Consider the following 26,095-nt stretch of genomic DNA (forward strand, 5'->3'; position numbering starts at 1 on the left):
TGCAACAGGCAATAAGCTGACTTTGTATAAATATACAAAAGTATGAAGGCTATTGCTTAACGCATTGTAAGCTGCCCTGAGTCTCCGGAGAAGGGCGGCATATAAAAATTAAAAAAAAAAAAAAAAGGTTAGCCATCATTGACCTATACCATTCAAAATACCCAAGGACATTATTAATAGGGTATATCTCTCACAGACGCTGGGACCCTGAACGTAACACGATCTCATATTGTTGTTTGACTTATTAGCATTTATTTCATGTCTGAAGTCTCTTCCAGTAATGAAACTATTTGTGTCCAATCCAGAAAATGTACAGCAAGTGAATGGCAGCTCAGATCTCTGGAGAAAGAGCAGACACCTGGATGTGCCGTGTAACCTGGTAACAAAGAAGGAATGGTTAGGGAGATCTGATGCCATGAAGGTTGTTCAAAGCTGAAGAGGTCAAGAAACTCGAAATTTAAAGAGCTGCCGGTGTTTAAAGCAACTGGAGCAAACTCAGCTCTGGAAGCAGAAGCTGCATTGAATCACCAAAATCGCCCCTTTCAAAACAAACTTTCTTTCTTTATTCATCTAAGTGAAAGGATTGTCCATCTCACAAAGGAAGAGATTCTGGATGGTCTGCAATAAAACTGAAACGCAGGCAACCCTTGACTTGCCATCATAATCTAGGCCAAAATTTAGGTTGCTAAGCGAGACGGTTCTCAAGTGAGTTTTGCCCCATTTTACAACCTTTCTTGCCACCGTTGTTAAGTGAACCGTTGTCTAGTCCAGGGGGCTGGACTAGAAGACCTCCAAGATCCCTTCCAGCTCATTCTATTCTGTTCTGTTCTGTTCTGTTCTGTTCTGTTCTGTTCTGTTCTATGCTATCCTATCCTATCCTATCCTATCCTATCCTATCCTATCCTATCCTATCCTATCAGTTAGTCACACGGTTGGGAACTGAATCTGGCTTCCCCATCATCTTTGCTGGTCAGAAAGTCAGAAAAGGGGGTCATGTGACCTCGGGACACTGCAACCGTCATAAGTACATGCCAGTTGCCAAGCCTTTTGAGCTGAATTGTGGCTCTACGTCTAGGTAGCCCAGCCCCAGAGAGGAGGCAGGCCCCCAGCCTCCTGACCTTCCCCAGGAGCACGAAGACTCAACTCTGCCAGCTGGTCTGGGGGCCCAAGGGGGCCCTGTAAGCCATGGGGGGGGGTTGGTGGGCCAAAGGAGCTTCCTCTCCTTTCGACTCTGCAATGGTCCCTTTTGCCTTTTTGTTTATAAAAATAATCTGTTTCGCTTTTTTCACAAAAACTTTGTTTTCAACTGCAGCTTTTATATCGTTGGAGAGTTTTACCAAAACTACTACAACACCCCAGCGATGATGGGCAGTGCAGAAACTGGACCCCCCCAAAAATCATATATACAAGTAGTCCTCGATTTGTGATCACAACTGAGCCCAACATTACATTAGTAACATGGTTGTTAAGTGAATCGGGTTTCCCCCTTGACTTGCTTGCCAGAAGGTCGTAAAAGGGGATCATGTGACTCGTCATAAATGTGAGTCACTTGCCAAAGGTCCGAATTCTCATCATATGACCGTGGAGATGCCAGAATGGTCATAAGTGTGAAAAATAGTTCGTTCAGTGCTGTTGTAATTTGAACCATCACTAAAAGAACTGTTATAAGCCAAGGACTCCATAAGAATAGAATAGAATAGAATAGAATAGAATAGAATAGAATAGAATAGAATAGAATAGAATAGAATAGAATAGAATAGAATAGAATAGAATAGAATAGAATTAGAGAGTTGGAAGGAACCTTGGAGGTCTTCTAATCCAACCCCCTGCCCATACAGGAAACCCTACACCAGTATTTCATGTATCCTATATCTCATATCTCATAATAAAAAAATATTAAAAAACCAAGCTCAGTGGAAGACTTAGCCAATCAAAGAACAAAGTTGATCAGCCTTAAACTTGGTTAGGTTCTTTTGAGATCTAGCAAGTTGAGGGACACCATCACAGTGGGTCATTCCATAGTGACCCCTAGCTTTGCTCCCCATAATGTGGCTAATGTTATCAAGGGGGTTATCCAGGGGACCCTCCATATCCCATCCCTATTATCTTGGGAAGTAAGAGGGCCCTTGGGTCATGACACCAGCTGTCCCCCCTGAGAACACAATGCGGTGATGTCACAGCCCCTGGGGCAGAGATATAAAGGCAAAAGGGAAGAGAGGGGAGCTGTGGAGAGTTGAGGAGAGGAGGAGAGTTGAGCTCAGTTGAGTTGTGTTGAGCAGAGCAGAGCAGAGCAGAGCGGAGTGGTCTACTTTGTCAAAAGCCTTGCTGAAGTCTAAGTAGAGTATGTCCACCGCATTTCGCTGGTCTACTTATTTAGTCACTTTGTCAAAGAATGAAATAAGATTGCTTTGTCCTGATCTGTTTTTAACAAACCCACGCTGGCTTCTAGCTAGAACTTTATTTATTTCTAGATGTTGGCACCTCTGTTTTTTTATTATCTTTTCCGGTATCTTTCCAGGTATTGAATGTTAGGCTGATTGGTCTGTAATTTCCTGGGTCTGATTTTTTCCCTTTTTTGGGAGATGGGAAGCACATCAGCTCTTTTCCAATCCTCTGGTGGTTTCCCAGTGCTCCAAGATTTTTAAAGATATGGTACAATGGTTCTGAGATAACCTCTGCCAGCTCCTTCAAAACTCTGGGATGTAATCCTTCAGGTCCTGGTGGCTTAATATTCCTCAGCATCAGACAGGTGTTCTCTCTCTTTTTTTATTTTTTGCCTGTTTTAACTTTTATTTCTAGTCTGTCTTTTACAGTTATGTTTTTGGTAGGTTGGGCTATAGTTTCTTTTTGTGTGAAGACCGAAGCAAAGAACGAGTTAAGCAGCTCTGCTTTCTCTCTGCTGCCTGAAACTTCCTTGCCGTCTTCTCTCTTTAGTGGACTTTTAGTTTGGTTGCTGTGTCAAACCAGACAGTTGTAGAAGTACAAATTAGAGACTCCAAAATTCCAGTCTGAGCTTGTTGACACAGGAAGTACATGTGATAAATAGAGATAGATAGATAGATAGATAGATAGATAGATAGATAGATAGATAGGCAGGCAGGCAGGCAGGCAGGCAGACTATAGATAGATAGGTAGGTAGATAGATAGACAGACACAGACAGACAGACAGACAATGATAGATAGATAGATAGATAGATAGATAGATAGATAGATAGATAGATAGATAGGAGCACCAAGGACCCCTCCTTTCAACCTGGAATTACAAAACTTCTCCTTTATTGACAGGATCTCCCTCCAGTTCAAGAACTCCCTCTTCACGAGAGAATGGACCACATGCTGAAGAAGTTGCCCTTCTTGCAGAAGAAGGACAGCAAGGAGACCCATCCACAAATCAGCAGTAATGACCCACGGCAGTGGAACAACCAAGAAGCCCACCCGTCCACTTCTTCGGCCACTCAAAGAACCACGCAGGTCTTACCCCTCCTTGTGAAGTCAGCTCCAGTGGACATCAGGAAGAAGGTGCAGCCTCCAGCATTGGTGCTGCCCGATTTAGTGCGAAGGACAACTGCCAGGACCCCTCTGAGGGCTCCTCAGGGGGAGATCAAGGCTGGCCAGAAAGAGCCCCCTCCCTTGCCAAGGAGGCCCGAGAGGGAAAGGGCTCCAGGGAGAAAGCGCTCTCCAGATGCTGTCCTGCCTTCGTATCCAGGTATAGACGCTACAGGGCTGGGCTACCTATGGAACCAGCCTTGTCCTATCACATCAGCCCACCCCACACAATCAATCCATCCATCCATCAATCCATCAATCAATCAGAACAGAGCCAGAAGGGACCTTGGAGGTCTTCCAATCCAACCTCCTGCTCAAGCAGGAGATGCTATACAATCCCAGACAAATGGCTACCCAGTCTCTTCTTCAAAGGCTCCAGTGATGAAGCACCCACGATTTCTGGTGGGAAGCCATTCCATTGGTTGATTGTCCTCACTGTTTGGAAGTTTCTCCTTACTTCCAGGTTGCTTCTCTCCTTGAGTAGCTTCCACCCATTGTTTCTCTTCCTGCCTTCTGGTGCTCTGGAAAATAAGTTGACCCCCTCCTCTGTGTGGCAGCCCCTCAAACACTGGAAGACTGCTCTCATGTCACTAGTACACCCTTCCTTCCTTTTCCTAGACTCCCCAAATCCAAATCCTGCAATCCTCCTTCATCAGGCAGGGACGTTATGGTGCAGACTCCATCAGTCAAAGAGTTTCGACTGGTGGGGTCTAGGAAGAGGGTCTTCTCTACCGCTGCCACTGTATTAGGGAACATCTTGCCCTCAGAGGTGAGGAAAGACCCCTCCCTCTTAGCCTTTTTCAAAGGCTAGATCTAAATTATAACATTACGACATCATGAAATTTCAAAGCAATAAAAAATTCCAATTCCATATATAAGATGGTTGTCTAAGGACATGAAGATCAGGGACTCGAGACGTATGACGCATTTGACTCCTCCCTCAGGCTCAGCCTGGTGATCCACTATGCACACTTTTTCTCTCTCTGCTTTGAGAAGGCTTGTCCTGTCGAATTGCCCATCAATCTCTGTCTGTCTCTTCTTCTCAGAACTCTCGGACGAGTGCTTCAGAAACTTATGGGAGAGCAGGAAGCCATTGAAAGGCAGACCCGTCAAAGAAATCTTGGATCTGATGGACGAGAGAGAAATATTAGAGACCATCTTGGACCATCTTCGTCCTTTCCAGGTAAGCAGCTGGTTTTGTGTCGCGGTGGGCCCTGAGGTCCATCGTGGAGAGGTTGCAGAAGCCAGGGCTGCCTCGGTGGAGATCATTTATCCCAAAAGGAGACAAATGTAGTTCTGGAGAATTTGCTGAACTATGGGGTCCTTGCTGGAAGGATCATGGAACGACCATGGAATGATCGCCTCAACCATTTCGGACTCCACCTCAACATCAAGACAACTGGGTACTTAGGGACTGTCACCACCCCTGGAACGCTTCAAATCAATGGAGAAAACCTAAAGAAGGTGGACATTTTTTGGTATCTGGGATCCCACCTCCAATGTCAATGGTGACATCAATGGTGAGGTGCGAGCGAAGGAGAATGCAGCCTGGATATGAGATCTCACCAGTGTGTTACTGGACAGACGAATGGCCACCCATCTTAAATCTAAGATCTACAAGACAACCATCCTCCCTGTTGCACTGTCTGGCACTGAATGCTGGGCAGCAGCAACAGGGACCGGAAGCTCTCTGCATGCCACGGAAATGCGAAATAGTCCTGAGTGTGAAAAACAAAGTCCCCTTTTTTCAGTTGTAAACTACCTGTTATAACTTCGAACAGTCAGTAAATAAATGTTCTGACCCAAACACGACAAACCCTCTGAAGTGAACTCAAAGATTCCTTTATGAGGAGAGCCAGCAGCCCCGACAAAAAGTTTCTCTCTCACCGCAGGCTAAGAAGTCCATCCGGCAGGGAGAAGAATAGTTGTCTGCCACATCTATACATCCCCACCCCCTGCCTTTTATCCCCAGAGCTAGGGTGGGCTTCGCTAGTAGCGGTGGCTCTTCTGTCCCAAGGTCCAGCCCATAGATTTCCCCGGCTCTCCTCTCCTCTGCCTTCTGTGCATCCACACATCAGGCTCTGGACTCAGCTGTTCCTCCTCCTCCTCACCACCACCTCCAGACCTGGGAACTGTTGACTCTCCATCTGAGGGCTGACAGATGGCCCAGGCTCCTCCTCTGTCTCTCTTTCTCTCTCTCTCTGCCAGCCCCATTCCCTCTTCCCCCTTGGAGCTGTCAGGTTGCCCTGATGCTGGCTCTGACTCCTACGCCGCCTCCTCCTCTTCCTCCTCTGATTCGGCTGCTGGAGGGCCCCAACAATAAATGGTGATAAATCAAGTTCTCACAATTTGTGGCAGAGATTTTCCAACCGTTCATCTCAAAAGCTGCCTCAGCTCCAGCTGATACAATCCGGATGGTCCTTGTTACGTGCTTCGTGTCTGTCCCAGCTAGAAAAGTCAAATTAATTATAATATGCATCCGGACGCAGAAGGGAAACCAACCCTCCCCTTGGAAACACACAGAAAGCTGTTCCTTCCTCTGCTCCTTCACTTTCTCACAACTTCTTTTTTGTTGTTCTTGTTGTTGTTGGCAAAGCAGATTCCTTCAGACCACAAACTGCCCAGGAGGAAAACAAGCCCATTGCCGCCCATCGACCAGGAGCAAAGCACGTCCCAGGTCTTGTCTAAAGACAAGGTAAATATGCGGAGGTTTTACACTTTTAGGGCCGCAGTTGTCTTAGATGCAACGTCAGAAGAGGACGACTTGCCGTGGCCAACTCACCGTGGATGCCCACGAGCCACAGCACTCGCTGAGGGTTAATTCAACAATTCCGTTCTCTCCAATAATGTTAAAAATCATTTTAATGTTTGTCGTTCGTGTTTCATTTTGTCCTTCCTTTGGCATCCTTTCTTTGACGCTTCTGTTCCACCATTTCTTCGATATTAGACAGACAAATGAATAATAGAATTACAGACTTGGAAGGGGGCCTTGGAGGTCTTCTAGTCCAACCCCCTACTCAAGGAGGAAACCCTTTACCATTTCAGGCAAATGGTTGTCCAATCTCTTCTTAAAAGCCTCCAGTGATGCAGCAGCCACAACTTCTGGAGGCAAACTGTTCCACTGGTTAATTGTTCTCACTGTTTGGAAGTTTCTCCTTGGTTCTAGATTGGTTCTCTCCTTGACAAGTTTCCACCCATTGTTTCTTGTCTTGCCTTCGGGTGCTTTGGAGAATAGGCTGACCCCCACTCTTTGTGGCAGCCCCTGAGATATTGGAAGCCTGCTATTAGTGTAACTCTTGTTCCCTGGTGAGTTGGCCAAGGCAAGTAGGCCATGGTTAGTTGTCCCAATCCACCACGGAGAGCTAATGCATTTAAAAAGATGAAGCTGCACGATCTCCACAGAAACCATAAAGCATATCAGGACCCCCAAACAGAGAATCAGCAAGGGCACCCATAGGGATGGGGGAGGGGTTAAAGTAGCTTTTTAAGAAGAAGAAGAAAGTCAAAATGGCAATTATTGATTTATTAGATTTATATGCTGCCCATCTCCCCGATCAGATCACCCGGGACCACTTTCCTTGTGCTTGGCCACAGGGAGTCCATTTTTGATCATAATTTGTCCTATATTTCCTTTTCCTGGCCGATTGGTGGAGCTCCCTAGGACTCATGGACACTTTTTCCCACCTTCAGATTAACCTATACAAATATTATGGCGTTAAACTGCGAAACTCAAGACAGAAGGACCTAGTGATGGAACAGCTCAAAAGCCTTCTAAATTTTTCGTTCCAGGAAGAAACAGACCGAGAGGTGAGTGGGAGTGGGATGCCTGCGGGGGCTGAGACTTCCATCTTTGTGGGGTCCTTGGTGCTCTCTGAGCTTGGATGTTTTCTTGCAGACATTTAGTGACCCAACTAGGTCACGTCATCAGTACTAGAAAGGAAAAGGTTTTGCAGTGTGGAGGTGAAGGGAGGAGGAGGAGGAAGGAGGAGGAGAGGAGGAGGAAAGCGGAAGAGAAAGAGAAAGAGAAATGTGCAAATGTCCTAATTCACAAACATCGCTTTGCCTAGGGAATCTCGGAAACCATTCGAATGGTTGCCTTTTGCCACCTGCCTGAGATTCTGGAGGTCCTGAAAGAGGCTGGACATTTCAGGCAGCCCAAGGCACCTCTTGCGCTGGAAGCCACCAGTGAGGTAAGACCAGGGATGGGGTTGCAAGGTCTGAAGAGAAGTTCAGAAGGAGCCTGGGGGATTCTGGGAAAGAAAGTCCAACGTGCTTGGAAGGACTTATGCCCCAGGCTGTCTGGTCTCCTCAGATTGGTCACTTTCCATCCATTGCTTCTTCTCTTGTCTTCTGGTGCTCTGGGAAATAGCTTGACCCCCTCGTCTTTGTACTGACAGGAGTCACAGACTCTCTCCGAGAGACGGATTCGGACCACACTAATCCTCTGCTACGGCCAGGCAGTCCTGGGAGCGCAAGTGGAAGACATGGTGCCTCTCATGGACAACATTATTTCAGAAATACTCGACCAGTATTCCACCAGGAACAAGGTAGGCTGGCTTCCACCCTATATTTCTCTTAATGCTGAGTTTAATTACGAGAACAATTATAATCCGGAGTCCTTAGCTTGATTGCTTTCTTAAAGGCAATTCATGACCCAACTAGCATGTTGTGGGAGAGGAGGAGGAGGAGGAGGAGGATCCATGGTCATGCTGCATTTATTATACTCAAGGCAGCGCATGTGCATTATACGCTTTCTTCCTTTCCACACAACAACAACTCTGTGATGTTGTGTGAGTCAACCCACTCAGCCGGCCCTCATGCCTAAGGCGGGACTAGAACTCACAGTCTCCTGGTGATTGGCCCAAAGTCTCTCAGCTGCCTTTCATCCTAAGGTGGGACTAGAACTCACAGTCTCCTGGTGATTGGCCCAAAGTCTCTCAGCTGCCTTTCATCCTAAGGCGGGACTAGAACTCACAGTCTCCTGGTGATTGGCCCAAAGTTACCAATCCAGCTTTCATACCTAAGGCAGGACTAGAACCCAGAATGCCCAGTGATGTTTTGATTGTGAGCCCCCAGAGTTCAACCAAAGACAATCGGCTACCTAAAGGTTTAAATAAATAAATACATCCTCTTCCTTTTGTCTTTTCTTTCTTTCTTTCTTTTTTTTGAATAAGGTTTTTTTATATTTGTGTAGTTTATACATATCATTATGTGAATGGTGTGGTATCTGAGTATCATATAATTCAATACAAATATATTCATAATTATTACATTCCATTTTCCTTAATCCATATCATTAATACATTGCTTTATCATCCTTCCATTCTAAACGTTTAACATTTTCCCCCTTCACATAATTATATTCAAAGACATGATCAACTGTTTTATTATTCATATTCCCATTATTTAACTCTTCTTCTCTATTAAATTTCCTTTCTTTCTTTCTTCCATTATTTAATATCTCAATAGGAACTTCTAATATCAATCACAATCATTTAAAACATTCAACATATTCCTATCTTTTTTTTTTCTAATTTTCTCATTCAAACTCTAGTTTTCTTGTTTCATAAAATTCTACTATTATTACACATAGCTATATCTACTTATCACATTACCTACACAATAGTATTCTCTTAAGTCTTTTATTCCATCTACTTTGAGGTTTATAGTCTGAATCTATCATTTAATTTTTTCTCCTTGCCCTGTCCTTTCCCACTGTTTAATTTGAAAGCTTTCTGTTCTAAATCCTATATTTTTCCCCCAAGCCTCTTCCTGTTCCTCCCATTTCTTTTTTAAATCTTTTAAAGTGATTTCCCCCTCCTTTAGTTCCTCAATCCTTATTCATTTTAAGAGTGTCTCCTCCTTGTCTTCTTTTCGCTGGTTTCTCAATTTTAATTCTGCTTCTATTCCAACTGTTAATTCCATTCTTTCCTTCTTGTCCTGGTCTTTGCTCCTTGTCTCTTGTATACAATTTTCCTGTCTTCTATCTATACAATCATATATTTCCACCATGTCCTTGTGTAGTTCCAGTATAAGGTCCTTAATGCTTTGAATCATTGACTCCGTTCTGTTTAAGTTTCCACAATCATCAGTTCAGAAACCAAGCCTCCAAGTCAAATTTTAATGTCTCATCAATGTTCAATCAAATCAGTTAGTTGCTTCAGGGATCCTCCACTCCTCAAGTCATTTTTATATATCCAATATATATATATTTATATCTCACCCAGACAAGACATCATTCACCATTTCTCTTTTCCTGCACAAACTGATGGTTTCTGGATGTTCCCCGGCTTCATGGCAGCCATTTTTGAATGCCGTTACTCCTAGTCTTCAGATGAGAGGTTTTTCCGAGTCAGGGAGGGGAGATGCAGCTCCCCTCAACCTGCAAGGTGGTCCCCCTTTGCTTCACCACCCCTACAGGGTGGCTATGGCTTCGAATGAAGCCCCCGACAGAGAGAGCTAGGAACGGGGCTATGGAGCTCACTTCCGAAGGTGCCGGAATTTCAACCGGAGGCCCTTCCTTTGGTTTTTCTGACCCCACCCTATTCCCACGTGTGTTTCCCAGGACGAAGGGCTGAAGACAGCGTTCATGAGGTCCATCATCATGATCACCAAAGCTGTTGCCTACAGCAGGAGGCAAGACATCCATTTGCCCCATAAACAGGAATTGGTCATAAACATCATTGTAAGTGGGGAGAGGGAAGGGAGGCAGGTGCTCCTGGGCTTATTTATTTTTGAAAGTGAATTTGAATCGAATTGAATACCAATCAATTGAGCCCAAAATATTTTTGTTGCTAAGTGGGACATTTGTTAACTGAATTCTGCCCATTGTATGACCTGTCTTGCCACTGTTGTTAGCTGAATCATTTTCCTTAAATTATTTGCATGGTAGTTAAGTGAATCTGGCTTCCCAATTTTATATAGGTCATAAAGAGCAGTTACCAATCCCTGACTTAAATCATGGTCACGGGACACTGGTTGCCAAGTTACCAAAATATGGTCCCTGAGGAAGGGACGCCTCTTGGAACTTTGCATCTGGGTCATAAGTAGTCCTGGAGAGATCCCTCAAAACTTTAAATGGTGGCTAAGCGACCAGTTGTAAGTTGGGGACTTCCTGTGTCAACCAGAAAAAGCATAGGGCTGGGAAGAGGGGCAGCTGGATGGTGGCCATATCTCAGGAGCTTTCCTAGATGTGTTTCTTTCTTCTTTCAGGAAGTCATTGAAGATCAGCCCGCGAGACCCTTGTCCGTCGTAAATCTCCATCAAGCGATCGTCACCATCACCTGCATAAGGTACCTACCTGCTCCGCCCTCATCTTCCCACCAGCTCGGTAGGAACTTGGAGTTGGATCCAGTGATGGGATTTCAATGCCAAGTCCCCATGCTCTAGAGCAGGCGTGTCAAACTCAATTTCATTGAGGGCCGCATCAGGGCTGTGGTTGACCTCGGGGTGGGTGCATGGGGGTCGCCAAATGAGTGGGTGTGGCCGACGGGGTGGGTGTGGCCAGCTTGATGTCACTCCCCAAACTGCTGGCATGTTTCCTCTTCGCATTGGGTAGACCGGTCGGAAGCCACGCTGGCCCGATCTTTCCTCTTTGCACTGGATAGACCAGGATGGCCCCCACGGACCAGATCCGACCACATCGCAGGCCGCATCCATCCCAGGGCCTTGAGTTTGATGCCCCTGCTGTAGAGCATGCATTGAGTTAGCAGGTCAGCCCCAGAATTTGGAAGGGTGAAGAATTTGCACGCTGCCAATCTGGGCAGTTGAGAAATATGGGAAACTAGGTGAGCATGCTTCTTTAGGTGTGAGGGGTCCTTGGTTTTCTCTTAGCGTGGTGGTTTTCTTGCAAACATTTCATGACCCAACAAGGTAACATCATCAGGGCTAGAAGGAAGTGGGGTTTGCTCTCATTTTAAATTCAAATCCATGGCTTGCCTTGTCAGTATTGGTGGGAGTGTTTCTCGTGGTCTGGTCTAGTAGATTAGAGAGAAGAGAGATGAGAGATGAAAGAGAGAGAGAGAGAGAGAGAAAGAGAAAAAGAGAAAGAGAAAGAGAAAGAGAAAAAGAGATTATATCACAATATAAAAAAGAAGTTGAGACTCTAGAAAGAGTTTAGAGAAGAGCAACCAAGATAATTAGGGGATTGGAGGCCCAAACAGACGATGAACAGTTGCAGGAACTGGGCCTGGCTAGTCTAGTGAAGAGAAGGACCAGGGAAGACATGGTAGCAGAGTTCTGATATTTGAGGGGCTCTCACAGAGAGGAAGGGGTCAACCTCCTCTCCAGAGTACCTGAGAGCAAGATAAGAAGCGATGTATGGAAGCTTATCAAAGAGAGATCCAGGAGAAATTTCCTGACACTGAGAACAATCAATCGGTGGAACGATTTGCCTCCAGAAGTTGGGGGTGCTCCATCACTCGAGGTTTTCAAGAAAAGAGTGAACAACCATATGACTGGGATGGTTTAAGGACCATCAAGCAAGGGTTGGAGTAGAAGACCTCCGAGGTCCCTTTTAGCCCAATGAGTCTATGATCTTCTCAACCTCCTCCTCTTTTCTTGCCTTTCATCAGCCGTATGAAACCCGCCTTGAACTCCGAGATGAGATCAAAAGTGGTGAGCAAAAGCATCCAGAAGGTGTTTTCCTTGCCGGCTTTCAAGATGACCACCCTGAAAGCGAACAGCCCAGGGCAATCAACTCAAACTCAGGTGAGCAGTCCAGATGAGTAAAGCCCTCTGAGATCCACCTGGAAACAAGGATCTGGTAAACATGATTCAAGATCTCCTCAAAAACTCTAGATCCATCCTTCGATCCCAATGGCACCTTGGCCTGTCCCTTCATCTTTGGTCCTGAAAGTATGCGTCCACTTCTCATTATACGTTACTGGAACATAGGACTATCTATTATTAAGTCCTAAGCATCTCCATATGGTTTTCCTCGCCATCTTTTCTCTCTTCCTCCACTTCTCTTTCGTGTTCTGGTTGAAGTGTCTTCTCAAGACCAATTCCCATCTCCCGCCTTTGCCCCCAAACAAAAGAAGGGCCACGGTGGGGCAGAACAATCATGTTCTGCATTCACTAGCTGTGATTCCTAGGTAGTCTCAGAATTCAGACGCTTAACAACTGGTTCAGATTTACAACAGTCGCACCAGTCAAGGGGGAAGCCCGATTCACTTAAGAACCATGTGGCTAACTTAACAACAACAGTCAGTGGCAAGAAAGGTCATAAAACGAGGGAAAAATTCACTTCACTAATGTCTTGCTTAGCAATGGAAATTTGGGCGCAATTGTGGTCGTAGGTTCAGGACTGCCTGTATTTGAATATCCCAAAACTGTTAAGGAAGACGTTCAACCTTTTAGTCGGTCTGTTCTGAACGATAACAGGAAGGAAGTCCTTTTGTTCCTCGTGTTCAGCCGAGAAAGCATTTCTTCCAACTCTGGAAGAAAAATCAGCCCTGCAAGGTGGGCCACTCCATTTAATGCAGGTGTGTGGACTTCAACTCCCAGAAGTCCATGGCTGGCTCAGGACTGTTGGGAGTTGCAGTCCACCAGTCGTACTAAAAAGGCCATAAGTTCCCCGCCCCTGGATTTCTTCCTCTTTTAGGCACCGTTCCTTCCTTTACGCCACTTCTTCCTTCGGACATTCTTGTTCTTCTTTTAGGACTTTTATCACCAGACGGCAAACGCCTGCAACACCATGCTCACCGGCTTGCTGTCCGAGGCTCCCAATTTGGATTCCCTGCAGGATATCTTGACGGTAAAGAGTGATTCTTTCTTGGGGTTGGTCGCACTGTCAGCCAGATGGTTAGGCTGGATTTGGCAATTCTGTCACGGATTCTGGACGGAAGGCTGGAGCCGGTCAGGATCGAACTGCTGAACTGCTGGCAGTCAGCAGAATTATCCTGCAATACTGCATTCTAACCACTGTGCCACCACAACTATAAATGAACTGTTGTAAGACTAGCTGTATTCCAGAAATCTTCAACTCCTACTCTAGTTTTGAGCCGAGAATAGACTTAAATTGATCACCGTCTCAAATTTGTTTAGTTCCTTAAATTTTCTCCCCAGTCCTGGCAAATTCTGCGGCTCTTCCAACTGTGAATCACAAATTCTTCCTTTCCTCCTCCTCCTTTGTTTTTCCTGGCAGCACACGAATCCCTGGATTGAAACTCCCAAGAGTCACGAGAGAGAGAGGGCCATCAAAAGCACCAGGCACCTCCTGAAGTTCGTTTCTGAAAACGTCAATTTCGACGTAAGTCACCATTTGGAATGAGAAGGGAGATGTTTTCGAAGAAAGGGAAAAAAAGAAGAAAGTCCTTTTGGAAAAAGCATCTTTGGGATGTGACCAGGAGGATATAAGGAGTCCCGCTTGAGCAAGGGGTTGGAGGAGAAAACCTCCACAGTCCCTTCCAGCAACTGAGGTTCTGGGATTCTAAAATTCTATAATTCTCAGGTTCTATGATTCTGTGATTCTAAAATTCTATAATTCTAAGGTTCTATGATTCAAAATTCTATGATTCAAAGATTTGAAGATTTGAAGACTCAAAGGTTATGATTCTAAGATTCTGTGATGCTATGATTCTATGACTCTATGATTTGAAGACTCAAAGATTTGAAGATTCAAATATTCTATTATTCAAAGATTCTATGATTCTATGATTATGATTCTATGATTCAAAGATTTGATGATTCAAAGATTCATTGATTCAAAGATTCTAGGATTATGATTTGTAGATTCTAGGATTCTAAAATTCAAATATTCAATAATTCTATGATTCTAAAATTCTAAGATTCTCTGTCTCTAAGATTCTGTGATTCTAGGATTCTAAAATGGACGATTCTAGGATTCTATGGTGCTATGGTTCATATTCTCCGATTTCAGCTGCCTGAAACCTTCATGAGCCCCCCGTTCTCATCTCTCCCCTCCTTTCTGCTTCCTTTCATTAGACCACAGCTGACTTTTCTTTGCTGGGACAGCTGGTGGCTTTGCTGGGCCTGCACGTTGGTGACACCAGTGAAGAAGTTGGCCAGATGTCCGCAGAGGCCGCCTACCACCTCCACCACCTCATCATGAGCAAACTGGGTGAGAAAGTTGGACTCCAAGGGCTGCCAGGAGCCCAGGGATGCGCCCTGCCCAGGAGAGCACTGGGTGTCCCAGCCTGCTGGTCATTGGGCTGGGCAGAGATGCCTGGAATTGGCAGCTAATATTGGCACCTCTCAGGGCCAGGGGTCATTTGAAGGCTGAGTTTCTCACGTGAAGTGTTTCAGCTGGGGAGGGAGGGAGAGAGAAGGGGGGAGGAAGAGGAAGAGAGAGGGAGGAAAGAAAGAGGAAGAGAGAGGGAGGGAGGGAAGAGGAGGAGGACTGTGGAGTCCTTGGTGCTCTCTGAGCTTTGTTGTTTTCTTGTGAACATTTCATGACCCAACTAGCTAACGTCATCAGTACTAGAAGGGAAGGAGCTTTTCACTGAGAGTTTTGCCCTCTCAGTGTTGATGGTCATCATCACTGATGATCTTCCCTAGTTGGGCAATGAAACGTCTGCAAGAAAACCACCGAGCCCAGAGAGCACCAGGGACCCCTCAGGTCAGCCCTGAGCTGCAGATCTTCTCTTCTGTTGGAACGACTAAAGCGGCCGTCAGACGAAGGATCTTCAGAAGCTCCGAATGCCAAAATCTGACCTTCTCTTCTTTTCCTCCCTCCACAGCCAAAGAAATGGACAAGAAGGCCAAGAACAAGAAGGGGAACATCGTCAATTGGCTGAGGGAAGACTTCTTCCTTTCGGGCCCAACCATATTTTATAATAACGTCTCCAAAATGGCTAAGGTACGTTTTAGTTCAGCACTTTGCCTGGCTTCTTGTTGACCTTCCTTTCTCTCCTCCTCTTGACCTGGAGATGCTCAAAAAAGCCAATATCACAGTGGGGACGGCAGGCTCCAAAGGCCGGAGGGTGGATATCCACCCCCCACAATGTCTAGGAGCAGGCGATCGCAGCTGCCATGTTGGCTTCCTTCCCCCACATCCTAATATCACCTGATGGGTGACACGGAATAAGGCCTGCCTCTCTACGTGGGGTGCTGTCCCCAAAACTGGGTCAAAGTCTCTGGCTTGTCGAGAGAAGGAGGGAATCAAAACCCTGATGCATCTCTTCATGGTCTCCTTTTCTTCCTTCCGATAGGCCTTTGGCGAGCATCTGAGCCCGTCACAAATAAACGACCTGATCTTAAAAGCCCTGGAGGCTCTGACAGACCCGGACAAGAACATTTCACACTCTGCAGGACTCCTGCTCAATTCGTTCTTGGAGGAATGTGGGATGGAGATGGAGGAGGTAAGAAAATGGCAGGGTTTGGAGCAAAAGGGATAGAGGAGATTTTGGAGAAAAGAGAGATGAGAATGGGTGAGACCTTGCTGGCTTGGTGACAACACTTTGGCTGGATTGAAGAAGGCTAGGGCTGGATGGGAGACCACCAGGTGATCTTAGGGCTGTTGAGAAAGTTGGCCAAACCTTCCCAGAAGAAGGTAAGGGCAAAACAAATAGCCCCTATTGTTTTCATGAGAAATAACAGTTGGAGAGCCAGTTTGGCAGTGGTTAAGGCACCAGGCTAGAAGGCAGGAGAAGGTCAAGTCCTGTCTTAGCCATGAAAGCCACACGGGTGACTTTGGGCCAGTCTCTCTCTCTCTCTCTCTCTCTCTCTCTCTCTCTCTCTCTCTCTCTCTCTCAGCCCCAACTCACCTCACAGGGGGGGTGAATGTCGGGGAAAGAGGAGGGAGAAGGTACAAGCTGGATATCTTCTCCGCTTCAAATTATCCGTGAAAGTAATAAAGGTGGGGTTAAATCAATCAATCAATCAATCCATCAATCAAAAAGTTGCCTTCAGGCATCCTATCTGGACTTGCTTGGGGATAATGGAGGTGGTAGTCCAAGAGACCAAAAAAAGCACAGAAGTGGGGAATTAGCGGCTACCCAACATTTGAACTATGGACCGCAGGGTTCCTTGCTAGTGTCTGGGGTGGTCCTGATTTCGAGATCAGTCTTTTTGAATGTTCCTCATCTGTTCCTGGATCCATTCCAGTTGACATTAAAAAACAAAGGCCAAGCAGGGTTTGGACGACCTCTTGAGGCTCTTAAGCATCCTGAGGGTCACGGGATAAAATTCAGGGGCTTAGCAAACGTGTTCCATATTATGACAGTTGCAGACGGTCTCATCCCTCGGATCTCTCTTTTGCCATAGCTGCCCATGATCCTCAAGGAGATCTACATGCGTCTCCCGAAGATCTCGGACCGTGCCACCAAAGAACAAACTCTCAAGGCAGTGTGTCACGTGGCGTCCAAACGGGTGAACAGAGTCGTGGATATTCTCCTCGAGTGCTCGGTGGCCTGCGATGGGTAAGAAGAACCTCAAGGAGATGTGCCTCCTGCTTTCTTATATGCCACAGAGATTCTCAACCATTTGCGATGGGGTGAATACCTGTCGCTCGGGTGGAGGATGAGGGTGGAGGTTGGTTCTCTGAGCGTCTGGGTGGGTTTCCGAACGTTTCATTACCAGGCCAGGTAACATCTTCAGCGGAGTTTAGGGAACACCAGTGTTGATGTTCTTCTGCTGGTAAGGGCCTTGTGTGGTCAGTAGGTCTTATGATGGAGAAGTCACATCAGGTGAGGGTCATGTCAGGTGAGGGTCTGGTCATTGGTCAGTTGTGGATCACGTCAGGTGAGGGTCTTGTGATGGGGAGGACACATCAGATGAGGGTCGCATGAGGTGAGGGTCTTCTGATGGGTCAGGTGTGGGTCATAGATGAAGGACTTGGGGTGGGTCTTGGGGTGCTGATTGAGGGGGGAGGTTGCATTTGGTTGGTTGAGGGCCAGTGCAGTCGCTGGTTGGCTGTGCAGTCGATCTGAATTCTGAGGGCTTCCTAGGCTGGTTGTCTCCACCATCCAGGTCATGGTTGTCCCAAAGGTGCTTTTCCAAAAGGCAGCTGGACCTCCTTGGTTTTTAAACTTTCTTGGTCACCACACTGTAGAAACAATGCAGAGACTCTGAAAGAGTGCAGAGAAGAGCAACGAAGATGATTAGTGAACCGGAGCCTAAAACATATGAAGAAGAGTTGCAGGAATTGGGTCTCTCTAGTTCAATGAAAGGAAGGATTGAGAGGGGGGACATGATATCTGAGGGGCTGCCACAAGGAGGAGGGGGTCAACCTATTTTCCAAACCACCTGAGGGCAGGACAAGAAGCCAAGGATGGACACGAATCAAAGGCAGAAGCAACCTACTATATGCAGAACTTTCTTAACAGTGCGAATAATTAACCAGTGGAACAACTTGCCTCCAGAAGTTGTGGCTGCACCATCACTGGAGGTTTCCAAGAAGAGATTGGGCAGCCATTTGTCTGAAATGGGATAAGATATCCTGCCTGAGAAGCGGTTTGGAGTACAAGACCTCCAAGGCAGGGGTGAAATCCTACCAGTTTGGTCTGGTTCGCCCGAACCGATAGTAATAATTGCTACTGTTTGCCCAAACCAGTAGTAAAAAAAAAAAAGCTTTAAAAAGTACGACAGTCAGCTGTGCTGCGCGATGGGTGGAACTTTTTTTTACTTTTTTAAAGCATTTTTTTACTACCTATTCGCCCAATCTGTAGTAAAAAAATGCTTTAAAAAAGTAAAAAAAAAGTTCCAAGATCAGCTGTGTGACAATCAGCTGTGCTGGGCAATGTCAGAACCTTTTTTTAATTCCTAATTTCAGCATTTTCTTACTACCAGTCAGCTTTGAGAAAATCAGCTGTGCCTGATTGTCTGTGAGGTTCCTGTTGCAGGGGCCATTTTGTGTAAAGTCCAGCTGCTTCTGCATTGTGTGTGAGTCAGTTGTGTAGCTTTTGTGTTACTTTTGTGTAAAGTTAATAGTTTGCTTTTGAGCTCTCAGTGACTCAGTGAGGTTCCTGTTTGTTGCAGAGGCCATTTTGTATGAAATCCAGCTGCTTTTACATTGTGTGTGAATCGCTTGTGCAGCCACGCCCACCCGGTCACATAACCACCAAGCCACGCCCACCCGGTCACATAACCACCAAGAAACGCCCAGAGAACCAGTTGAGAAAATTTTTGAATTTCACCACTGCTCCAAGGTCCCTTCTAACTGGGTCATTCTGTGAAAAGCATCTTTGGGTTAATTCTGCAGACACACTGCTCCTAGAAACATCCCCTCCCTTGACCAGTTCTGGGTTCCCCTGGCACTTCCGGTGGCGCAGAGGCCCTCCTTTGAATGGCTACTAGACAAACGGTTGCAAGTCGAGAACTACCTGTAGATATATTTTTTTCCATGCATTAAAGCAGTTCATTTGGCCATCGGTTCTCTAATCCTTTCTTCCGTTGTGGGGGTTAATCTATCTGGAATGGCCGTCTCTTCGAAAATGGGGAAAGAATCTGATTTTTCCCCCAATCTATTTTTCCACCTGCACAGAAGTGCCAAGGAGTTATGGAGGGCCCTGGCTGAAGACCCCTATGCTAACATGAAGATCATGAAGCCCCTCCTCAAAAGGCTTCAGAACGAAGACCCCACCACCGAAGCTTTTGGGAGGAGAAATAGCCAATCCATCATGCCCATTGCGGTAAGCCCTCAACTGGCGGCTCTCCTTTCCTTAGATCTACAGGTGGGCCACGCCTGAGGGAAGGGGGAAGGGGCTGAGCAGAAGAGTCGCCCTCGAGGGTCTCCTCATCAGGAGCAGGCATGCCCTGGCTGGAGGGAGGCAGAGGGCAAACTGGTGGGGACTGAAATTGGAGCAAAATTTGACGTAGGCCCCCACAAAATGCCCCATTGAATGTAGAGGCATCTGTGGGCTTCCTCACCCGAACAGCTTTGATATCCATCCATCCACCCATCCATCCACCCATCCATCCATCCATCCATCCATCCATCCATCTCTATCATCTATCCACCCATCCATCCATCCATCCATCCATCCAACCATTCATCCATCCACCCATCCATCCATCCATCCATCCATCCATCCAGCTCTATCATCTATCCACCCATCCATCCATCAATCCATCCATCCATCCATCCAACCATTCATCCATCCACCCATTCACCCATCCATCCATCCACCCATCCATCCATCCATCCATCCACCCATCCATCCATCCATCCATCCATCCATCCATCCATCCATCCATCCACCCACCCATCCATCCATCCACCCACCCACCCATCCATCCATCCATCCATCCATCCATCCATCCATCCATCCACCCACCCATCCATCCATCCATCCACCCACCCACCCACCCACCCATCCATCCACCCATCCATCCATCCATCCATCCATCCACCCACACCATCCATCCATCCATCCATCCATCCATCCATCCATCCATCCATCCACCCATCCAGCTCTATCATCTATCCATTCATTGATTTATTCATTTATTCATACATTCCTTCATTTATTAATTCCTTTACTCATCCAATCATTCATAATTCAATTGATTCCTTTATTCATTTCTTGAGTTATTTCTTACAGAAATAACTAAAAAAGAGTTTGATTTAAGAAAATACATGATAGGAACCAACAAAGGCGAACACAACCGACTACTTTGTGTCATATCTTATTTTAAATATTTTTAATCTGTATTTTTATTATGTGTTATATTGTTTTATTACATTGTTGCCCAGTGTCAGATTGCTCAGATGGCCGGTGTAGAAATTTAATTAATGAAGACCAATAGAAGAGAATATTTGTAATCCAGGTTTGAACTGTGGGGTCCTTGGTGCCCTCTGAGCTTGGTGGTTTTCTTGCAGGCGTCTCATGACCCAACTAGGTAACATCATCAAGGCTGGAATGGAGTGGGGCTTGGGAAGTGGAGGGGAAGAAGAGGAAGAGGAGAGGAGGAGGACTGTGAGGTCCTTGGTACTCTATGAGCTTCACTGTTTCCTTGCAGACATTTCATTACCCAACCAAGTAATATCAGGAGGAGGAGGAGGAGGAGGAGGAGGAGGAGGAGGAGGAGGAGGAGGAGGAGGAGGAGGAGGAGAATTGTGGGGGTCCTTGGTGCTTACTGAGCTTGGTGGTTTTCTTGCAGATGTTTCACGACCCAACCAGGCTAACCCTACCTCTAAGCCTAACTCTTCGAGCACTGATGATGTTACCTAGTTGGGTCATGAAACATCTGCAACAAAAAAAAACACGCTCAGACAGCACCAAGGACCCCTCCAATCAGCTAATAGGTGGAGAGTCAAGAGCCCACTTAGGAATGAAGACAAACAGAGAAACGTGAGGTTACCGATCTCTTTGTCCCCAGTTCTGTCTCACTTGTGCTACTCGTTGTCTCCCTTTTGTCCTGTATCTACACCCCACTGGCCTCTCAAAGTCTGGCTGGGGTGTAGAATGGGAGTTTCAGAAGTCCCACTTCTAGCAACCTTTGGCTCCGTGTCTCAGACATGGACATTCCTGGCTCAGGTTTCATGGACATGAGGATTTTTTTCCTTCTCTGGGCACAATGAGGATGTATCTGCCAGAACAAAACTCCACACTGGCGACAAGAAGGGCATCCAGCCAGTAAAACCCCCAGCTCATTCAGTTGCCCAGACTCCACCCTGCAGGGGATTATGGGGTCATTAGAAGAAGAAGAAGAAGAAGAAGAAGAAGAAGAAGAAGAAGAAGAAGAAGAAGAAGAAGAAGAAGAAGAAGAAGAAGAAGAAGAAGAAGAAGAAGAAGAAGAAGAAGAAGAAGAAGAAGAAGAAGATGAATCTAAGTAACCTATGAGCCCAAGCTGACTCTCCTCTCCTCCTGTTTTCTAGGCCACCAATGCGCTCAGCCTTCCTCCTCTCGCTTCCTGAGGCAGCCACCATTGTCCAGAATAAGTTCTCCAGCCTGCTCCTGGCGCTCGTGACACAGATCTATTTCCTGCTGGGAGCAGGCAAGAGCGGGTCAGAGGAGACCAACCACCTGGGGTAAGGAATCTCCTAGGCCCAATCTGGATCCTTTCTCCATTTCTGCAAAGCTCAGGAGATGCCTACAGGTTTCACCCAGGTCGACTTACGACCACAACGGGGCCCTACTTCACTCTGTTGCTGAGTGAAACAGTCGTTAAGTGAACTTTGTCCCATGTTGCAAACCTTTCTTGCCAGAGTGGTTAAGTGAATCATTGCCCTGGTTAAGCCCCATGGTCGTTAAGTGAATCTGGCTTCCCCGTTGACTTTGCTTGTCAGGGAGGTCCCCAAAAGGGGATCGCGTGACTCTGTGACACTGCGACCGTCATAAATATGGGTCAGTTGCCGAGAGTCTGAATTCTGATCCCATGACCATAGGGATACTGTAACGGTCGTAAGTGCAGGGGGATCAGCGGAATGATTGGCACCAACTCTTCTTCCTTTGTTTCATTTAGCAACGCAGTCGAAGCCGTCAAACACCTCATCTTGTGCACCGGCTATCAGGAGGAGTTCAAGGACTTAGACATGGTTCGATGTTGGGCGATGCTGATGAGTCCTGATAGTGTGTTTGAAGGCATTTTCCACCTGGTCCGGTAAGAAATTAAAAGTCAAAAGAGCTTGGCTACGAGGGGCAGTGGGTGAGAGAGGGAGGGGAGGCAGAGGGAGAGGGAGAGGGAGAGGAAGAGGCAGAGAGATAGGGGGAAGGGGAGAGATAGGGAAGGGGGAGAGAGAGGGGAGAGGGGGGAGAAAGAGGGAGAGGGACACAGAAGGCAAAAGCGAGAGAGAGGAAAGATTAGAGGGGAGGAGAGGGGAGCGGAGGGGAGAGGGAGAAAGAGAGAGGGAGGGTGAAAGAGAGAGGGAGGGGAGAGAGGAGAGGGGAGAGAGAGAGGGAGGGTGAAAGAGAGAGGGAGGGGAGAGAGAGGGAGGGTGAGAGAGAGAGGGAGGGGAGGCAGAGGGAGAGGGGAGAGGGAGAGGGAGAGAGATAGGGGGAAGGGGAGAGAGAGGGAAGGGGAGAGAGAGGGGAGAGGGGGAGAAAGAGGGAGAGGGACACAGAAGGCAAAAGTGTGAGAGAGGAAAGATTAGAGGGGAGGAGAGGGAGGGGAGGGGAGAGGGAGAAAGAGAGAGGGAGGGTGAAAGAGAGAGGGAGGGGAGAGAGGAGAGGGGGAGAGAGAGGGAAGGGGAGAGGGAGGGGAGAGAGGAGAGGGGAGAGAGAGAGGGAGGGTGAAAGAGAGAGGGGAGGGGAGAGAGAGGGAGGGTGAGAGAGAGAGGGAGGTGAGGCAGAGGGAGAGGGAGAGGAAGAGGCAGAGAGATAGGGGGAAGGGGAGAGAGAGGGAAGGGGAGAGAGAGGGGAGAGGGGGAGAAAGAGGGAGAGGGACACAGAAGGCAAAAGTGTGAGAGAGGAAAGATTAGAGGGGAGGAGAGGGAGGGGAGGGGAGAGGGAGAAAGAGAGAGGGAGGGTGAAAGAGAGAGGGAGGGGAGAGAGGAGAGGGGAGAGAGAGGGAAGGGGAGAGGGAGGGGAGAGAGGAGAGGGGAGAGAGAGAGGGAGGGTGAAAGAGAGAGGGAGGGGAGAGAGAGGGAGGGTGAGAGAGAGAGGGAGGTGAGGCAGAGGGAGAGGGAGAGGAAGAGGCAGAGAGATAGGGGGAAGGGGGAGAGAGAGGGAAGGGGAGAGAGAGGGGAGAGGGGGAGAAAGAGGGAGAGGGACACAGAAGGCAAAAGTGTGAGAGAGGAAAGATTAGAGGGGAGGAGAGGGAGGGGAGGGGAGAGGGAGAAAGAGAGAGGGAGGGTGAAAGAGAGAGGGAGGGGAGAGAGGAGAGGGGAGAGAGAGGGAAGGGGAGAGAGAGGGGAGAGGGAGAGAAAGAGGGAGAGAAAGAGGGAGAGGGACACAGAAGGCAAAAGCGAGAGAGAGGAAAGATTAGAGGGGAGGAGAGGGAGGGGAGGGGAGAGGGAGAAAGAGAGAGGGAGGGTGAAAGAGAGAGGGAGGGGAGAGAGAGGGGAGAGGGAGAGAAAGAGGGAGAGAAAGAGGGAGAGGGACACAGAAGGCAAAAGCGAGAGAGAGGAAAGATTAGAGGGGAGGAGAGGGAGGGGAGGGGAGAGGGAGAAAGAGAGAGGGAGGGTGAAAGAGAGAGGGAGGGGAGAGAGGAGAAGGGAGAGGGAGAGAGGGGGAGTCAGAGAAGGAGAGAGAGAAAGAAAGGGAGAGGAAGGGGAGAGGGAGGGTGAGAAATTCTCTAAATGGAGTAATTCATTGAGTAATTCATTTATCGATAATTCAGCTCATGATTTCTCTAGCTTGGAGATCTTCTTCTCCCTCACCAGCAGATCTTGTCTGATCTCTCCATATTTATTCTCTTAGGAACTTGTTCAACTACTCAAAACATGAGCTGAAGGTCATGTTCCGACAGGCCAACATCTACCTGCGCCACCCCGATTTAAGGCATAAAACCATTGGGATGGTTTTCTTTTCGGAGGTGAGGAGACCTTGAGGTGCACCCCAACCTTCTGGAGCTCAAGGAAAGTTGCCCAGGGTTATTTTTTGTATTCTTGCAACTATCCTTTATATGACCTATCAGACGGTCACAAAAGGGATGACGTAAGCTCGAAACACTGCGACCGTCATAAACATTTATTTATTTATTTATTTATTTATTTATTTATTTATTTATTTATTTATTATTGCGATTTATATGCTGCCATTCTCCCGAGGGACTCAGGGCGGCTTACAAAAACCATATCCAATACAAATCACAATAAATTAAAATCAACAACCCAATTAAAACAATTTAAATTATAACAATGTACACCCATAACGGATCAGTTAAGTTGACGAAAGAGCCACGTCTTCAACTCAAATATGGACGGGCAAGTACCCAAATTTTGATCACATGACCATGATGATGCTACCATGGTCATAATTCTGAAAAATGGACGTATCCCTTTTGTCAGTGCCGTTGTGACTTTCAGCGGTCACTAACCGAGGACTGTGTTTATTTTCTTTTTCTCTCCCCGTAATGGCTGCAAGTGGCATCTTTAGTAGAGGCTCTCAGGGAAGTTCCCTTCCTTTGCTTGGCTAATGCTCCGTATCTCCACTCTTCTTCCTCAGCTGCTGTACCATCCGGAAATTTCCCAATTCTTTATCATCCAAGACATCCTCCAGGTGCTGATGGAATGGATGAGCCAGCCATATCCGCTGATACAGATCTTCAGCGTTAGAGGACTGGGGAACCTCATCCAACACCCGTTTGAGGTAAGAGACGGGGGACAGGAAGGAAGTGGCTTCCAAGGTAGTAGCAGGTGTGACCTCACTCTCTGGGAAGTCTACAAGGCTGGGAAGGATAGAAGAAGGAGAAGAAGAAGGCAACCAGCAGAAATAGGACAGCTAGAGTGGTGTCCTCTTCTACAAAGATGGCTGCACCCCTGGAAGATCTGAAGGAGCAAGTAGAGGCCAGATCCTCTTGGAGGACCTGAAAGCAGAACAAGAAGCAACGGATGGAAACTAATCAAGGAGAGAAGCAACCTAGAACTTAGGATAAATTTCCTGACACCGAGAACAATTAATCCTTGGAACGACTTGCCTCCAGAAGTTATGGGTGCTCCATCACTGGAGCTTTTAAAGAAGAGACCAGACAGCCATTTGTCCAGCAGAGTCTAGGGTCTCCTGCTTGAGCAGGGGGTTGGACTAGAAGACCTCCAAGTTCCTTTTCAACCCTCTTCTTCTATGCTCTGTGGGCTTCTCTTGTATTTGTCATGATCGCTGCGAGACTCAGAGAACTCCAGTGACCGTGTTTAATTGCTCGTTTCTTTCCCTGCTTCCTCCAGAAGAACATCTTGGAGCCACTGTTGATGCCAGTGCTAAACTGCGCTTGTCACGAAAAGAAGACCGTGGCGAAGGAAGCTATAAGGACCCTGCGTTTCCTCCTCAGACACCTCGAGATAGAAACCCATGCAGGGAATGCAGTGAACCTCATTCCGCTCCTTCCAAAATATTTTCATGATGTAAGTCAACCAAATCATAACAAATTGGTTTTTCCCCTCTCTCTCCCTCCCTCCCTATCTCTCTCTCCCCCTCCTTCCTCCCTTCCTCCCTCCCTCTCTCTTTCTCTCTCTTCCTCCCTCCTTCCCTCCCTCCCTCCCACCCTCCCTTTCCCCCCCCTCTCTCTCTTTCCCTCTCCCTCCCTCCTTCTTCCCTCATTTCCTCCCTCCCTCCCACCCCCCTTTTCCCTCTCTCTCTCTCTCTCTCTCCCTCTCTTTCTCCCCCCTCCTCCCTCTCTCCCTCCCTCTCTCTCTCTTTCTCTCTCTCTCCTTCTCCCTCCATCCCTCTCCCCCCCTCTCTCTTCTCTCTCTCTCTCTCTCTCTCTCCCTCCCTCCTTCCCTCCCTCCCTCCCTCCCTTTCCATCTCCCTCTCCCTCTCTCTCCCTCTCTCTCTTTCTCCCATAAAGAAGGCCTGGGTACCCTCTACAGAATCCTAATTTTACCGAAAATGCTTAGAAAGTTCAGCAACAAGTGTGTTGTGCTGATCTGAAACAGGGGAAAGCGTGCAGATGATCCTGGAGCCCTTCTAGAGAGCTGGAGAAGTGCCAGAGGAGGTGGAAGAGAAGGAAAGTTGCCCCTCTCTTCAGCTGCACCAAACCAGGTGTCCAC

The 26,095-nt window shown here is 47.2% G+C and overlaps 1 protein-coding gene across 1 annotated transcript in view; it reads left to right on the plus strand.

Annotated features, from left to right (window-relative positions):
• Positions 1–280: 280 nt before the first annotated feature.
• The window catches only part of LOC139310419 (maestro heat-like repeat family member 5), a 29,871-nt gene continuing 4,056 nt past the window's right edge, over positions 281–26,095 (plus strand). Inside the window, 23 exon segments of the mRNA XM_070934575.1 lie at positions 281–379; positions 3,286–3,706; positions 4,593–4,729; positions 6,146–6,241; positions 7,237–7,353; positions 7,614–7,736; positions 7,944–8,093; positions 10,112–10,231; positions 10,759–10,838; positions 12,120–12,255; positions 13,208–13,303; positions 13,694–13,798; positions 14,494–14,629; positions 15,249–15,367; positions 15,720–15,869; positions 16,774–16,928; positions 18,992–19,139; positions 21,329–21,346; positions 21,348–21,481; positions 21,916–22,053; positions 23,811–23,925; positions 24,558–24,701; positions 25,274–25,450. Coding sequence (XP_070790676.1) covers positions 281–379; positions 3,286–3,706; positions 4,593–4,729; positions 6,146–6,241; positions 7,237–7,353; positions 7,614–7,736; positions 7,944–8,093; positions 10,112–10,231; positions 10,759–10,838; positions 12,120–12,255; positions 13,208–13,303; positions 13,694–13,798; positions 14,494–14,629; positions 15,249–15,367; positions 15,720–15,869; positions 16,774–16,928; positions 18,992–19,139; positions 21,329–21,346; positions 21,348–21,481; positions 21,916–22,053; positions 23,811–23,925; positions 24,558–24,701; positions 25,274–25,450 — 3,114 coding nt within the window.

This window comes from Pituophis catenifer, unplaced genomic scaffold, assembly GCF_029215685.1.
Source record: "Pituophis catenifer annectens isolate HBS135680 unplaced genomic scaffold, rPitCat1.0.hap2 SCAF_2, whole genome shotgun sequence".
Taxonomy (NCBI): domain Eukaryota; kingdom Metazoa; phylum Chordata; class Lepidosauria; order Squamata; family Colubridae; genus Pituophis; species Pituophis catenifer.